Here is a 17948-nt window from a genome sequence, read left to right on the forward strand (position 1 = left end):
TACGTTTTTTCCTTCTAGAATGACGACGCTTTTCAGTAACAGATTCATGACTCAGCTCCGTCCATGCGTCTCATATATCAGCACGTGTCCCCTTCTAGAACGTCGTCCTTGATAACAGAATGATGCGCACCATCCAGCTCATTAACCTCACGTGTCCTTCTTCTAGAAGCCAGTGGTCCCCTCCTTGACTGCTTGATTACTCCCCTTGATCAACTCCCCCGGTTTCTGGCCTTGTTCGCCTATTGTACTTGCTTGATCAGTTTGGCCTTGTTGCCTTGGTCAAGCGGCATTCCTGCACAATTAACACTTGCTTTTGCGCGATAAACCGATCAAGTAGCGTACTTTTTATTCCTAAACCGATGCATGAAATAGGCCTTATCAATAATATCATTATAGAGAATACAATACACAATCTAAAAATTTGTATCACTGAAATGACACTTATGATTAATGAAATTGGCATTTATAAAAGATTCGGTAGTGTTTGTTGGCATTCTTTTACCATGACTTTTTGTGTGTCTAATATCATTCATTATAAATAAACGTAATCTCGATGAGTCGAGAATTAGATTGTGTAATGACCTTCCTTGGGTCGATAATTACACTAATTATATCACCAAGATAGAAACCGAGACAATGTTAATACACAAATAATAATAACTGAAAAAAGTAGTACTCAAAAAGTATCAAAGAGTGACTCTTCATCAAATTTTTTTATCAGCTTGATTAGATAAATTGTCTTAAACGAATACATAAATCTTGGAAATTTGGAGTCATTGACTTCAGATATCCATATTTTGGAGTACATAGTAACTGTGAATTCATGATCCATAATAGGAGTATGTACTCGATTTTTTCTTACAAATATTTGGCAAAAAGTAACAATGTGGTCACGAAACCTATTTTGTAAATAGCGAGAAAACATGCCTTGAATTCTAGTGCACTGCATGGACAAATAAACAATTACTGGTTATAAATAAATAACTAACAAAACATAATAAGGTAAGAAACGACACTCATCACATCCCGTCATGGAAAATACATTCCAAGGAGATTACACTGGATTTGTCTCCACGTTTAATGAATTCATAAACACGCACACACTGAACTCGAATAGCTGACGAAGTATTGCTAGGTTGTACGATCGTTAAGGAATGTGAATTCCATGGTTTCACTAAAATCATTTTTTTAGAAAATTCGAGATGTAATGAGGGAAGACAATGCGAAAGTAAATTATAATCTTCCACTCGCTACATATTTATAGAGTAGATGAACAAATAATCAAGAACGGCCGTTACTTTTTTTAATATTGTAATTAATTGATTCACCAAGTGGCCGCCATATTTATGTTGGATGAATAATAGAGTAATCATCATTATAAATTCAAATATAATAGTGTAATTAGTTCTTTCATTTGAATATAGCGGTTTCGATTCGTTTGGAGTAAGTTTCATTGAATTCAGAATAAATTTTATTAGCGGTTACTTAATATTCAAATGATGAATATAATAGCGGGTACTTAATATTATGTAAATGTTGCATATAGTTATGGATAACGGTTATTCATATGCAAATGTTAAATACAGTTATGGATAACAAATATTCAATTTCATACCCTATATTTATAAATATTTAAATTTAAATTCAAAAGTCATAAATATTCAAAATAAGACCAAAACTCGTCTTTTATATATGTATAGTTTTATAGGGAGATGATCAAAGCATAACTAATATTAACCCCCTGTTCGGTTATGCACAATTAGAGGACTGTGCAATTTGAACTATTTTAATGTAATTTGACTATTTGACCTCAAATAAGCCGGCATAACTAATGCAATTGGACTATTTTAATTAGACTATTCATCTAGCCTTACCCCCTCCAACTAAATCAATCCTAGATAAAGCCCATTCTAGCCTTACCCCCTCCAACTAAATCAATCCTAGATAAAGCTCATTCTATCAAAAAAGCTCATCTCTGTTGTATCCTATATTGTTATCCACCATTATTTTATATGGTTAACCGAACGGGCACTAAGTGTATAACTAGAGAACAAATCTCAGCCACACATTATCTTAATCCAATGACTAAAATAAGTAAATATTTTTAGTTAATAAAAATTGCATAGGGGTATTTTAGGACATTGTTCTCATATTTTCACATACACACACCATTCACGCTCACACACAAACACACACTCTCTCCTTCTCCCACGAAGGAGGTGGTGGAGCAGCTTGCACCTCCTCTCCTCGTCGATTGTTTGCTTCGTTTCTTCTTCGTAACGATTTTTTAAGTGTCGTTTTCAGAGTTGTGTTATGGCCGTATTCCAGCTAATTTTAATTTATTAGTTTGCTGATTTTTTTTGAAGATTGGACCTTTTCAAATCGATTAACAAATTCTAGTTTTCCTACCTTCTTCGAATTTTCTCTGAGTGTCGATCAAGCAAACAAACTCTTGTCGCGATGTGCGGCGAAAAAAACGACGGCAATTTAGTTTCTAGATCGAATCACGTTTCAGCTGAAAAGAAGGGCAAAAAATTGACGCTCTTTGAAGATCTTCTTCAGGATTCAGACGCTGTAAATTCGAATAGTGATGTATTCAACGGCAATTCTTGCCCCTCCGACTGCGAGAGCGCGTTTCGGGCGGCGAAAACAAGATCGGAAATTCAGTCAGAAATGGCGGTGGGGAGGAGATTTATGGGATAATTACGAAATTCTAACCAATGATGTTGTTGCACCCACCCCAGATTTGTCTTCTTGTTCAATAGAGAGCCCGAGTGCAGCCCGCAGGTGTTTCAGGTCAATGGGAATGTTAAGCAGCCCGCGGGTGTTTCAGTGAAGTATATTGTGCATTACCGTGATGTATATTGTGCATTACAGTGAAGTGTATTGAGCATGCCTTGACATAGAGTATATTGAGCGTATAGTGATGTATATTGTGCATTGATGCATATTTCTGCATGCTTATAGTGAATTGTTTTCATTTTAGGGAAGTATATTGAGCAATTAGTGAACTACAATATGCTTACAGTGAAGTGTATTGAGCATGCCTTGACATGAAGTATATTGAGCATATAATGATGTGTATTGTGCATTACAGTGATGTATATTTCTGCATGTCTATAGTGAATTGTTTTTCATTTTAGGGAAGTATATTGAGCAATTAGTGAACTACAATATGCTTATAGTGAAGTGTATTGAGCATGCATTGACATAGAGTATATTGAGCGTATAGTGGTGTATATTGTGCATTGATGCATATTTCTGCATGCTTATAGTGAATTGTTTTCATTTTAGGGAAGTATATTGAGCAATTAGTGAACTACAATATGCTTACAGTGAAGTGTATTGAGCATGCCTTGACATGCAGTATATTGAGCATATAGTGATGTGTATTGTGCATTACAGTGATGTATATTTCTGCATGTCTATAGTGAATTGTTTTTCATTTTAGGGAAGTATATTGAGCAATTAGTGAACTACAATATGCTTACAGTGAAGTGTATTGAGCATGCCTTGACATAGAGTATATTGAACGTATAGTGATGTATATTGTGCATTACAGTGATGCATATTTCTGCATGCTTATAGTGAATTGTTTTTCATTTTAGGGAAGTATATTGAGCAATTAGTGAACTACAATATGTTTACAGTGAAGTGTATTGAGCATGCCTTGACATGGAGTATATTGAGCGTATAGTGATGTATATTGTGCATTACAGTGATGTATATTTCTGCATGCTTATAGTGAATTGTTTTTCATTTTAGGGAAGTATATTGACCAATTAGTGAACTACAATATGCTTACGGTGAAGTGTATTGAGCATGCCTTGACATGGACTATATTGAGCATATAGTGATGTATATTGTGCATTACAGTGATGTATATTTCTACATGCTTATAGCGAATTGTTTTTCATTTTAGGGAAGTATATTGTTCATATAGTGAAGTATATTCTGCATGCCTTATAGTGATTTTAATATGTTATTTATTATATATATTTGTTATGGATATTCGTCTCTAAATAGAATAATGGATATTCATTTCTAAAATTATAAACTTTGATCAAATTTGTGTTTTTCACTGATTCTAAAATTCGTAGTTACTGTGCAATCAAGAGAAATAAATTTTAAAATATTTTTAAATATAAAAAGAAAATAAGAGAGAAAAAATAGTGGAATATCTACCTGTTTCCCAAATAATTAAGGTACCGTCATTTTCGGTGAGAGGAGGAAAATATGTTGTAATTAAGTTAACTAAGTTTTGAAGATGAATTATATCCACAGAAGATAAGTTGCAACTTGATAGAACCACAGCCGCAGAATTCAATAAACAAAAGCAATAACAATGAATCAACGACCAAAAATTGCCGGAAATGGGCATCTCAACGCAGCGGTTGGGGTGCGCAGCCAATTTTCCTCCGCCACCGACCTTCTCCCGCGCAGCTGGGAAGCACAAATCCAATAGCTTAGCCTTAGCTCCGTTGAGAAGAGCCGCCGATAAGGTGAAGCCATTGAAGTGGGCGGTTAGGGTCGCCGAACAACAACTCCCGCCAAAATCTGATGTTAATAAAATAGATCACTATAACAAAAAATCAAAGATACATCACTCTAACCGTGGAACACATCACTATAACCATGTTTTTACTTCACTGATGTTAACAATATAGATCACTATAACAAAAAATCAAAGAAACATCACTCTAACCCTGAAACACATCACTATAACCATATTTTTACTTCACTTATGTTAACAAAATAGATCACTATAAGAAACCTCACTTTAACCGTGGAACACATCACTATAACCATGTTTTTACTTCACTGATGTTAACAAAATAGATCACTATAACAAAAAATTAAAGAAACATCACTATAACCCTGAAACACATCACTATAACTATGTTTTTACTTCACTGATGTTAATAAAATAGATCACTATAACAAAAAATCAAAGAAACCTCACTCTAACCCTGGAACACATCACTCTAACCATGTTTTTACTTCACTGATGTTAACAAAATAGATCACCATAACAAAATATCACAGAAACATCACCCGTTTCCATTAGTTTGTCAAAAATCTTTCCGTCCAGATCCTGCTCAAATCTCAATTGCCCGTTTTTGCCGCAATCCAGAAGCAACAAAGGCACGAATTCTACGAATTCTGGCGATTAGAGGCTACTTTTAATTCAGCGGCGGAACCCATTAGAATAGATATGCAATGTGAAGTTGGGTTGTTGATGCGAACACGTCACACCCACAAGAAAATCAGAATTCATGCTTGTTTGTTTAATTGCTAGCATTTATTTTGGACCAAATCGATCAGAGTCCAAATCCGATGAGTACTGCCGCAATCTCTGTCGTGGGTCTGGCCAGTTGGGGCCAGAGGACAGGCCGACGACGTCCGCCGCGAGCGGCTTTGGTGGAGGCGGCGAAGCCCCGATCACTTAGAGGCGGCGGTGAAGAGGAGGGCTGAAGAAAAATTCTCTAAATGAGAGAGATTCATGTTTTATCCAGCTTTGTTTGTTAAATGACTATTTTACCCCGCCTACTTATATTGTGAAGTAATTTTCTGGATCAGTTTTGAAATCCTAAGCTGATTTTTCAACCCTTGATTTCTTAATCTTGTGGTTGAAATTTATTGTCTAGTTATATACTTAAGGAGTACTTGCCCTATATCCCTACTCTAGTTTTATATATATATAGATAGTATAGACTTTATAAGAATACTTTATTTCAAATAATTGTGTTGCGTGAGGATGGCCAATTGGATAAGAAGGAAGTTTAAAAAACATAGCTGGTTGTAGAGAAAAATTAAAAGCGGCTGATAATTGACGCGCATTCATCTCTAATTTTATTCTTCTTAATTGTTAGGAGTTAGGACCACCTCACGCGGTTTACATATATCTCCCTCCTTTTAGTTTACCCTACCTTTTTTGGGGTATTAAACATATTTTCGTCTTCCATAATATTTTAGGAGTAAAAAAAAATTTCCTTTAAATAGATGGGCAATCGATAGTTAAAGCATCAAAATCAAATATCCCAAAGTAATATTCAGACGTCAATCAATTTAATTTAATTTTGTTTATATCTGAAAGTGAGAATAAAAAGTAAGATTTGATGCCTAATTTATTCTCACAAAAAAGTACTTCCTCCACTCATAATAGGAGTCACATTTGGCGTGGCCGCGTGGGCACGAATTTTAAGAAATGTAAAGAATAGTGGATTAGAAAAGTTAGTGAAATATGTGGTCCAATTTTTTAGAATATTAGTTTCATAATAGAATGTTAATGAAGTGAGTTAGTAGAATATGAGACCTACTTACCATTTATGATAAAAGTGAAATATGACTTATGGGATAGATTGAAATGACAAAATGTGGCATTTAGGGTATCCACAATAGTTAAGGCCATGACCAAGCCTAAGCCACAAAAACTTGGCCAAGGCCAAGAAATTTGGCTAGATCACAAAAAAACTTGTCCACCCTAATAGTGGACAAGCTCAAGCCACAAATTAATTAATTTTTTGCATTTTTTGTATATTTTAATTTAAATTGAAAAGAGTAGAGATTGGATTGAGGTAAAAAAATGGAGAAAAAAAGGGTATATTTATAAAAAAAATTAGAAAATAAAAATAAAAATTCGAGGCAGAGCCGCGGCTCTCGGCCGCCACAATAGGGCGCCTCGGCCAGGTCGTCTCCGTGGCGCGCCCATGCCCCCCCCCTCCCTTTCCTCAGCAATAGGGAGCCACGACCCAGCCACCCCCTGTCCGGGAGCCGCGACTCCTCTATTGTGGATACTCTTATTGTGAGATAGAAGGAGTAATGTTTGATGCGTATGAGGAATGTATTTAATTTAATTTAATTTAATTTAATTTAATTTAATTTAATTTAATTTAATTTATTTAGGAACCTGTAGTGGAAGACTGGCAGTCCTATAACAGAATTCAAGCAAAAGAAGGTAGATTAGATTTGCCGAAAGTACATTTTCAACTCGTTTTCACCCTCAAGTAGTGTTAGCTCTCTAACAGAATTCAAGCAAAAGAAGAAAAGTCACAAATTAGAAGTAAAGATAAGGGAGGAGCAAACTAATTATTTAATGCATGGCCTCAAAAAACCTTTTTTATTCTTTAATTTTAGTACATTTCGAATGTTATATTTAAAATATCATTATATATACAACATAAGATGGTAAAAAATAAAAGAATGGACCTTGAAATAAAATTAAAAAGAAAAGTGAATTACATAAATATATCCATACAATGATATTTACATATTTCCGGTAACTGATAAAAATTAATATCATCAGACCTATTTAGACAAAGACATAATTACATTTTAGTTTTTTTTTTAAATAATTTTTGGATTATTTAATATATTTACATTATTTATTTATCTTTCAACTTACTCTACAATGCATCTCCTCTCTATTTTCTCTATATTTTTTTAATTTTGATTTTTCTCATTTATCTCTCATCGTTAATTCAATGCATCCATTTTATTTTAATATTCTTTTTCTTATCATTATTATATCAACAAAACTATCTTATTTTACAAAATGTTATATACATTGTTATATATAGATAATCATGTAGTGCTATATTATATCTATCTATTTACGTATAAATGTTGTTTTATATAGATAATCATGTAATCAAATTTAAAAAAGAGAGAAAAGAAAAAAGAGAGAAAAATCAAAAATAAAATAAGACGAATGTAAATCTACTTAGAACAAAAAAGAGAATAGTAATTTAAATGCAATTATATATTTGTTCAAGAAATCTCTAAGAGCATCCGCAATGGCGAATTTCTCGGCGGGACGTCCGCCATTAGGCGTGGGAGGGACGGATGCGGATGTCCGCTGCGGACACCGCAGATCTGCGGCTTTCCGGTGATGTCCGCCATTGTGGTGCCACGACGGACGTCCGGATTTTTAATTTTTTTAGCTATGTATTTTTAAAAAATAATTATGTATGTTTTTTACTATTTAAATAAAATCGTTGCATTTTCCCCATATTTGTGTCGAAATTTTAATTCCGTAAATTGCATATTTGTGAATTTTTATTATTGTGGATGTCCGTCGGGATGTCCTTGGAGATGTCAGTCATTGTGCAGTGGGATGTCCTTATGACATGACAGTGCAGTGGAAGGTCCTTATAAGTGACAGAAGGTGTTTTTGGGAAGTCCGTCGGGACATCCGCACCACTATGGATGCTCTTCATAATACATATTTTTATTAAGTAATATGCAAATACTGAAATACCATTTCATAAACACCTGTAAATCACTATAAGAGAATATTCAATTAATGTAGTGGACCCCTTACCCCTAACTAAACCAGTAATTAATTATGAATGGCATAGTTGTAATATTCATGAAAATTAGCCCCTCATCCCCATACATATACAATTTTCAATCACCAATTTTACCACTAGCATTAGCTGTTCAACATTTTTTCCTCTCATTCTTCCTTTCCCAAATCAGAAGATTCTAGAGAGAGAAGCACAGATTTGGAGTAATTAAGAAGACGAGCTTAGGTTTGCAATGGCAGGCACTTGGAAATTGCTGTTGGCGCTGTGCTTAATCGCACTCCCCCTGGCAATTGCCGGCGGTGGCGCGGCGGCGACGGGATGGGTGATGCCAGCGGTGAGATCGGGGTGCAGGGGAACGGTGGCGGAGTGTCTGGTAAACGAGGAGGATGAATTCGAGCTGGATTCGGAATCGAGCAGGCGCATCCTCCTAGGTGCGAGGCGCTTCATCAGCTACGATGCGCTGCGGAGGAACAGTATCCCGTGCTCGCGGCGCGGCGCGTCGTACTACAACTGCCGCCCTGGCGCTCAGGCCAATCCCTACACTCGCGGCTGCAGCGCCATCACTCGTTGCAGGAGCTGAACGATTTCCGCAACCTCTCGTAATTTTTCCTTGGGAAAGTACTACAAAATTTTAATATATTATTTCTTTTAATTTTTCCTTGGGAGGATGTTTGGTATACTAAAATGAATGAATAAATGAATATACACTGTTTGTGTTGCTCTCTACATATACAGTTATTCTTAAAATTCTTTTATTTGTGAGTAATAATCTATTCTCTCTTTTCTCTCAATCTGCTTCCTGGGATTTGTTCATTTTCAGGTAAGTATAGAATTTTATACTACCAAAGAACACTATGAAATGTAACTTGTCAATGAATCTATAACCTTTCAAAGATAATGGATGATGGCAGTGGATCCCCTGTGGTGGAAACAGGGGCAGCTGTGCGCCAAAATACAACGGCGTTCTGTATCAATTTCTACAAACCTTCACTTTCAATTAAAGGTTATATGGTAGCTTAGTTTAGAGTATACGATTCAGTTCACATAGGATATCAAGTTTAATTAATTAACTCTAATAATACTATGATACTTCAAGATTACAGTGTCGTAAGTAGTATTTCAAGTGTCGATCCACATAGAGGTGAAAGATTGTTTACACTTAAAAGCAAATAAAAACATACAGAGATTTGATTTTTTGTTTTCAAAGATAATCACAAAGTAAAGTAAAATATTAACCAAAGAAAGACTTTTCAAACGGAAAAATATGTCACTCCAAGTTGCTCACCAGACTTGTATTGCTACACCTCTAACAATGAAACATATGAAGGGATTAAAACATCTAACCTAATCACATATACTGAACATGTATACGATGAACAATTCACAATTAGCTGAACACATAATCTATGAACCAATCTTCAACGACTGCAAACTCCTGCGGAAGCGCGGGAGAAATATTCATCTATTATGATCACCTACTCAATCCACTTTCAAATTCTCCTCTGAGCAAATCAAATTCAATAGCACACCAACAATCAATCATTCCCAGACTATGTTAAAGAGATAAAAGCAAAGGAAATAACAACACTACATTATTAACCAAAAACATAGTGCATAAACATCAAGCACATTGTTGATGAAAAAACACATGGATTCAATGGTGTAGAAAACATCCATACAAGCCTAGATTACAACTTGGAGCAACATTGAGGGTTCAGCATAAACACATGGTTAATTTTACAATAAAAACCATGGGAAGCATGCTCTCGTTGAGTGGAATGGAGATTTGCAAATGGTTCGTCGATGACAAACACGGATTTTGCATGTTTTTAAGGACTAGATTTGACTCATTTCAAATGTCAATCATGCAAATTATGTTCTTAAATTGCATATGTTATACATGTTGGTATTTTGACGTGTTTGTTGAGAAAGGATAGAAAAAGACATAAAAAAATAAAAACTTATTTAATAATTTGTTGTAGTGATTTTACTTATATAATACTCCATTCTTCTCAATTAAATTGAGTTGTATTTTATTTTTGGGATGTCCCAACTAAATTGGGACGGAGGAAGTAATAAATTGTTCGATAATATTAATTTTGCTATTTTTTTCTCATTTAAATATGACTCCATTTTAACTAGTAGTACTATTATTATAAACTAATGTCAATATCAATAAATTATTATTTGAAATAACAATTAGAGCTTATTGACTAAAAATTTATCAAATTTGTAAGACTATTTTTTTATTTAAATTTAGGAATAATTATTAGCCAATTCCATAATGTTGAAACTCAAATATAACATTTCAATTTTCTCAATTATCTCATGTTAGTTAAAATTGAAACTAATATGGCAAAATCAAAAAATATGATATGATAACGAAATCACGTCATTTTTGATACATTGACATATTTTAATTAACACTCTAAATATAATGACAATTTTTTTCCTCCGTCCCTCATTAATTTACACCAATTTCCTTTTTCGACATCTCCAATTTATTGACATTCTTTTTTTTTACTACTCCACTTACCTCACGTTCTACTAACTCAACCACTCATATTTTATTATAAATTTAATATATAAAAATAAGACCTACATTCAAATTATTGTCTTATCATATTTGATTTTGTCACATTATATTAATTTGTCATAATATTAATAGTTAAATAATATTCCTATAATTTTTTAATTGACCCTGATGCAACTTAATTGAAAAAATTGAAATTTTAATTAGTAAAATAACATTCCACAAATTATTATATGATAGAAAAACAATATTTAGCAAATTATTAAAGAATTGTTTCATTTCATGACCAGGCGGCAGTTGTGGACGGTGGAATATTTGAATACGTACTTAGTTGTTTCAATATAAAACACTTAACTATCGAAATGGATCCATTAGTGCACAGCAGGGAATATGTCATTTGCTATGCATATAATTAAATAAAAGAAAAGGAACAAAAAAGATAAAAGGAAGCATACCTGCGTTTCATTAACAAAGCATTGTGTTTTGAAGCACAATGCCATGCACAGCGGGGGATCCTTCCCCTTAATTATGGAAGTAAAATTTGTAGAAGTTGATACAAAACGCATTCGTATTTTGGCACAGCTGCCCTTGCTGTGTTTCCACCACAACGGGGGATCCACTCCCAAGATAATGTTGATCAATTATGCAGAAATTTTGCTATGATGTTTTATGTATATCAATCTTTATCACACGTGGATCATCCAAAAATGGAAAGAATGACGTCAAACTCCATTGTTAGACCATTCAAGAGAGTCCTTCCAAAAATTCCTCCTGCTATATGAGCCAATCTCACAACCCTCCCACAACCTTCTAACAGTTCTCCTGTTTAATTCATTTTAATTATTGTCAAATATTCCTTCTGTCCATTAAAGATGACCCATTTTTCTTTTTAGTTTGTCCCAACCAATGATGATCCATTACTAAAAATGTAAACACATTTATCATTACTTTATTCTCTCGCTCTTACTTTACTCTCTCCACTTCACCTACAAAATAAAGCTGCATAAATTCGCATGCCGCCCAAGGAAGATGTCATCTTCCTTGGGACGAAGGGAGTCTTACATCTGTCTCACAATAAGAGTCACATTTAATGTCATCATGAATTTTAAGAAATATAGAAAAAGTGAGTTGAATAAGTTGGTGGACTATGTATCTCACTTATATATAGTGGAGTATTAGTTTTTATAATAAAATGTGAGTGAAATAAGTTGATTGAATGTGAGGCCTACTTACTGTTTATAGTAAAAGTGAAATGTGACACTTATTGTGGGACGAATCAAAATGATAAAATGTTACTCTTATTATGGGACAGGGTAGTATTTAAACGACAAAAACGTAATTAACTGGACAAAAAAAACCATGGAAAACACTTGAACACACTCAAACATATTTTACACACTCAAACATATTTTACTCACAAAGTGGAATTTCTTTTCCATTGAGTTGACATTGATGGTGTTTTTGTAACACTACTTTAATACTTATTCGAAAATGCTAGATCGAGGAAAATGATAAACAGAATTATGGCTTTACACTAATTTACTACTAATACGATAATCTTCGTTGTATTAGAATTTTGAAAAAAAATATACAACGATAAACAAACTTTCAAATAAAATACAAATGGTATCAACAGTTACGTGTAACCCTAAGTGCCCATATTTCTTCGATGATATCGTGCTGGAATCGAATATATGGTTGTTCCTGGCGCATACTAACAAATGCTTGGAGCCTCTCAGCATCGCCATGCGATACACCCATCTGTACGGGGCTAGTGGCTTGATCCAACAGTATCTTCATTAACCTCATTGGTGAGTTTTTTACCTTCATTTATCGACTATCATGCTATGCATGAGGATACATGCATACATGACATCAGCGATGCAATCTTCCTAGAACATTTGTGTCTGGCCCTTCACCATTGTCCATCGCTCTCAAAGCACACCAAATGTAGAGAAGACTCTTATCTACGTTATTCTCGATTTTACTTTACTATTAATCCATTCTAACTATTTATTAAGATTTTTTCAAAATGAGTGTAAAAAATGAAGTGACTCAACTTTTATGGGACAGAGGGAGTAATAAATAAAATAGTGAATTATAAAAATGGGCCTATGGGTTTATCTCGCCCATAGTCCTTGGACTTTAAAAATATCGTTAGTAGTCCCTGGAATAAGAGTTTATTTCAAAATTGGTCCTTTTGCACTGTTTTCTTCTGAAAATGCCCATTTCAATTGCTGAGCAATTTCATCTTTTCACATTTTAACTGTTTCAATATGATATTATTTCAATGATGTATCAAATCTGATATTATTTTAAAATTATCTTCTTCTTCCCTTTTTTTCATACTTCATTTTGTTTCATTATTTAAATATTAATAAATTATTTTAATTAAAATTAATAATTTATAACTTTGATTTTCAGCCCTTCTTACAATTGAATGTATAACTTTGATTTTCAACGTTTCAGTTATTTGATAGTACTTTCGAAAAGTACCACTTTATTTTTCTAAATTTTTTCTAGCCCTTAGAATATTTTACATAGTTTAGTAATGAAAGTTGATTGTTGTTTTATTTATTCGTATTTCTTAACTACTGATCCTATTTATTTATGATTAGAAAAAACACCAAATCAGAAATTAACTATTGATGTCACTTTTTACCTTTAGTGCTAAAAATATAATACAGTAGCTACTTAAATCACAATATTTAATCAAATTTTAGTTTGTTTCACAAAATTTAAGAGAAAATAACAAAAAGAAATTAACTACTAACGTCTTTAAATAGTGATGTTTTTATTAAAATAAAAGAAAGGAAAACAAAAGGAAAAAGATACTTATTATATAAGTATACAACGTCGATTTGAACATCACGACGGTCTTTACACAGATGAGACACTTATGTCAAATTAAAACTCTATAAATTCATATTTTATTTTCAAAAATCTTATTAGACTATAGAAACAAAACTATGCAGCCAGCTCACACAAAACTCTTTTATAATAAATACAAAAAATTAATAACTTTAATTAAAAATAATTTATTGATATTTAAAAATATTTTAAATTTAATTTTATAAAATTAAATCTAATATTGAAATAAAGAAACAAAGTGAAGGATGCAAAAATGGAAGAAGAAGATAATTTTGAAATAATATCTGATTTAGAACATCATTGAAATAATATCAAATTGAAAATGTTAAAAATGTTAATAGACAAAATTGTCCAGTAGCCCAAAAGGACATTTTCGGGTGGAAAATAGCCAAAATGACCAATTTTAAAATAAACCCTTAGTCCAGGGACTACAGACAATATTTTTATAGTCTAAAGACTATGAGCGAGATAAACCCATAGTCCATGGAAATAAAAAGGTTGGATGAGAATATATTACTATTTGAATTCTCTTGTTTGTAATATCATATCTTTTGTACATTAAAAAATTTATTTAATCAAATACCAAAGTGATCAATGTGGTTGAACGAGAACAAATCATTAATTGAATTTTGCAAGATTAAATCACACCATATTAAAAAAACATTTAATCAAAGAACAATGTTATTAAGATTTCTCTAATAAATGAAAACTAATGTAATTAGTATTTCTCTTATAAATCAACTAGTTCGATGAATTTGCATTCAAAAAAAGTTTACAAGGAGTCAAGAGCAATTAAGAAAATTTTAAAATTTCATGATTTATCATTCAAATTGTGAAAGGTGGAAGAATTAATCATTATCTTACCAAACATTTTGATATTATAGGTAATTAACCCTAAAAATTAAGTAGGACTTTGGTTCCAATTTTTTCCACCAACGTTCTTTTGTTCTACATATCGATTATCGAGTTAAAAGATGACGCATAAATATAAAAAAAATCACAATAAAAACTCTAAAAATGGTTATTGGCGGTTCCGCGAATTTTTGATGGTGATGAATGCTGGTAGAGAATAAAGATCACGACACAATGAATTTACGTGGTTCGATTTACTGAGGTAAATCTACGTCCACGGGAAGAAAAGAGGGCAGAGTTGTATTGCTTGATCTGTTTTCTACAGCTTACAATACAGACTTGCTATTTTATATTTGATCTCTAGAGAGCGAGAGAGTCTAACCCTATCTATCTGATCTAGGTTCTATTTATACATTGAACCAAGATCGTGGCATGCAGCACCATTTAATAGGTAGTGGATGTCGTGGAGATCGTGGCGATCTTGCATGGGTCCACTATCCTGCATGAGTTAATGACTGCTTGACACCACTAAATAGATCGTGGGTGTAGTGGAGGTGGAAATCCTGCATGAGTCCACTATCTCCTAGTTCGGTCGAATACTGAGACCGAACTGCTGAATTATTGCCGAGCAGCTTTTGCCGATCTGAGAGTAGAGCTTGATGCCGACCTGAGAGCAGAGTTTGATTGGTTGGCTTTTACCGAGCTGTAGGCTGGGGCCGAACTCTTTGGTTGTGCCGAACTGAACTCTTTAGTCATGCCGGACTGATACTCTTTGGTTGTGCCGAACTGATACTCTTTCTTGGGCTTTAGGCTGATGGGCTTTACTGCTGTTGGGCTTGTTTAGTACATACTCCATCACTACCCCCCCCGGAAAGCGAAGTGAATCACTTCGGCGAAGCGAGTCACTTCGGCATTCTGGATAAAGGTACGGGGTAAGTTGATGTTTGTCCTCGGTCTTATGAAGTAAACTTCTTTGACCGGACTCGTCTTTGGTCTGATGAAATAAACATCTTTGACCGGACTCGTCTTTGGTCTGATGAAATAAACATCTTTGACCGGACTCGTCTTTGGTCTGATGAAATAAACATCTTTGACCGGACTAGTCTTTGGTCTGATGAAATAAACATCTTTGACCGGACTAAGCTTGTGTCCTAATTTGGCGAGTTTTATCGCTCGGATCGGACTTTCCGTTGTCCTAATTTGGGGATCGGACTTTCCCTTGTCCTAATTCGGCGAGTTTTATCGCGTGGATCGGACTTTCCCTTGTCCTAATTCAGGCAAGTTTTATCGCGTGAATCGGACTTTTGTTGCAGTTCGTTTCAGACGAAGTGCTTGATTCTTAAGCTGAATTGTGGTCTTGTATCCTCTTTAGAAGCTTGGACTTCACAATCGTTGGCTTATTGCAGTTCGTTTCAGACGAACTGCTTGTTTAAGCTGAATTGTGGTCTTGTATCCTCTTTAGAAGCTTTGACTCACAATCGTTGGCTTATTGCAGCTCGTTTTAGACGAACTGCTTGTTTAAGCTGAATTGTGGTCTTGTATCCTCTTTAGAAGCTTTGACTCACAATCGTTGGCTTGTATATGTTCTAAGAAGGGGATCAGCCTTCGAAGAACAAGATACCTCAGTAACATTTGTAAGAGACGACACGCACAGAGACAGACAAAACACACAGACAAAACGCACAGAGACAAACAAAGACCAAGCAAACCAAAGAAAGCACAAAGACCAAGCAAACCAAAGAAAGCACATTGACCGAACAGGACTCAAGACTGACTGACCGGACTGTCTCTTACAAATGGAACTTCTTGAGGTTGGAAATGTGCCATGTTCGGGGTACCTGTTCTCCTGACATGTGAACCAATTTGTAAGACCCTTTGCCGAGGACTTCTGACACCCGATACGGACCTTCCCATGTGGGTTCGAGCTTGCCCAGCTTTTCTGCTCGGCTTACTTCGTTGTTTCTCAAGACGAGATCTCCCACTTGAAATTGCAGCTTCTTCACCCTTTGGTTGTAATACCGGGCTACTTGCTCCTTGTACTTGGCTGCTTTTATGCATGCCAATTCTCTTCTTTCTTCGGCAAGATCTAGCTCGGCTCTCAGTCCGTCGTCATTCATTTCTGCTGAGAAGTTTAGAGTTCGGGGACTGGGTATGCCGATCTCCACCGGAATCACGGCTTCAGTGCCGTACACAAGACTGTACGGAGTTTCACCGTTAGAGGTTGTGGGTGTAGTTCGGTAGGACCATAGGACTTGAGGGAGATTTTCTACCCATTGTCCTTTGGCTTGTTCTAACCGAGCTTTTAACCCTTTCACCAGAATACGATTTGTTACCTCCGTTTGTCCGTTTGCTTGTGGATGAGAGACCGAAGTGAACCGCTGTTGAATATTCAGCTCTTGGCACCAATTCTTGAACGTCTTGTCGGTGAACTGAGTCCCGTTATCCGAGATGAGGATGTGGGGTATGCCAAATCGGCACAATATGTTCTTCCAGACGAAATCCAATGCCTTCGAGCTCGTTATCGTAGCTAATGGTTCAGCTTCCACCCACTTCGTAAAGTAGTCCACGGCAACGATAAGGAATTTCATTTGCCGAGGAGCTTGAGGAAGTGGTCCCACTATGTCTATGCCCTATTGCATGAAAGGCCAAGGGCTTTGCATAGTGGATAGATCGGTCTGCGGCATCCTTGGGACATTTGCATGGATTTGGCACTTCGGGCATGTCTTGACGAGCTGCACTGCTTTTTGTACCAAGGTTGGCCAATAATATCCCCATCTTAGAACTTTTTTAGCTAAAGTTCTAGCTCCGATGTGGCTACCGCACGATCCTTCATGAACTTCTCTGAGGATGTAGTCCGTCTCTTCTGGTCCTACGCACCGCAATAACGGCTGGAGGTAAGACTTTCTAAAGAGGACTCCTTCATGAAGTTCGTACCGAAGTGCTCGGCACGTGATCTTCCGAGCTTCTCTCTTATCCTCGGGCAATTGTCCTTGATCCAGATACTGCAAGATCGGCGTCATCCAGTTCGGCGAGCTGGATACTGAATGTACCTCGGCTTCATCAATGCTTCGATGCATTAATTCTTCCGCCTTTGAGCTCGGATCTGAGGCCAACTTACTTAAGGTATCTGCTCGGCTATTTTCCGCTCTGGGAATGCGGATTATCCGAAAATAGGAGAAACTTCGGCTGATGCTTTGCGCTTTGTCCAAATACTTCTTCATTCTCTCGTCACGAGCTTCACTTGTACCCAACATGTGATTTACTATGGCTTGTGAATCACAATGGATTTTGAGAGATTTGACGAGCAGACTTTACGCTAACTGGAGTCCGGCCAGGAGGGCTTCGTACTCGGCTTCATTATTAGTAGTGGGGAATAGGAACCG

At 35.3% G+C, this 17948-nt stretch overlaps 1 protein-coding gene across 1 annotated transcript; it reads left to right on the forward strand.

Annotated features, from left to right (window-relative positions):
- Positions 1-8434: 8434 nt before the first annotated feature.
- LOC121800248 (rapid alkalinization factor-like) lies at positions 8435-9035 on the forward strand. Its single transcript, XM_042199824.1, has one exon. The coding sequence runs from the start codon at positions 8542-8544 to the stop codon at positions 8887-8889; it is 348 nt and encodes a 115-aa protein (XP_042055758.1). The 5' UTR covers positions 8435-8541; the 3' UTR covers positions 8890-9035.
- The last annotated feature ends 8913 nt before the right edge of the window (positions 9036-17948 follow it).

Source organism: Salvia splendens, chromosome 1 (assembly GCF_004379255.2).
Source record: "Salvia splendens isolate huo1 chromosome 1, SspV2, whole genome shotgun sequence".
NCBI classification, from domain to species: domain Eukaryota; kingdom Viridiplantae; phylum Streptophyta; class Magnoliopsida; order Lamiales; family Lamiaceae; genus Salvia; species Salvia splendens.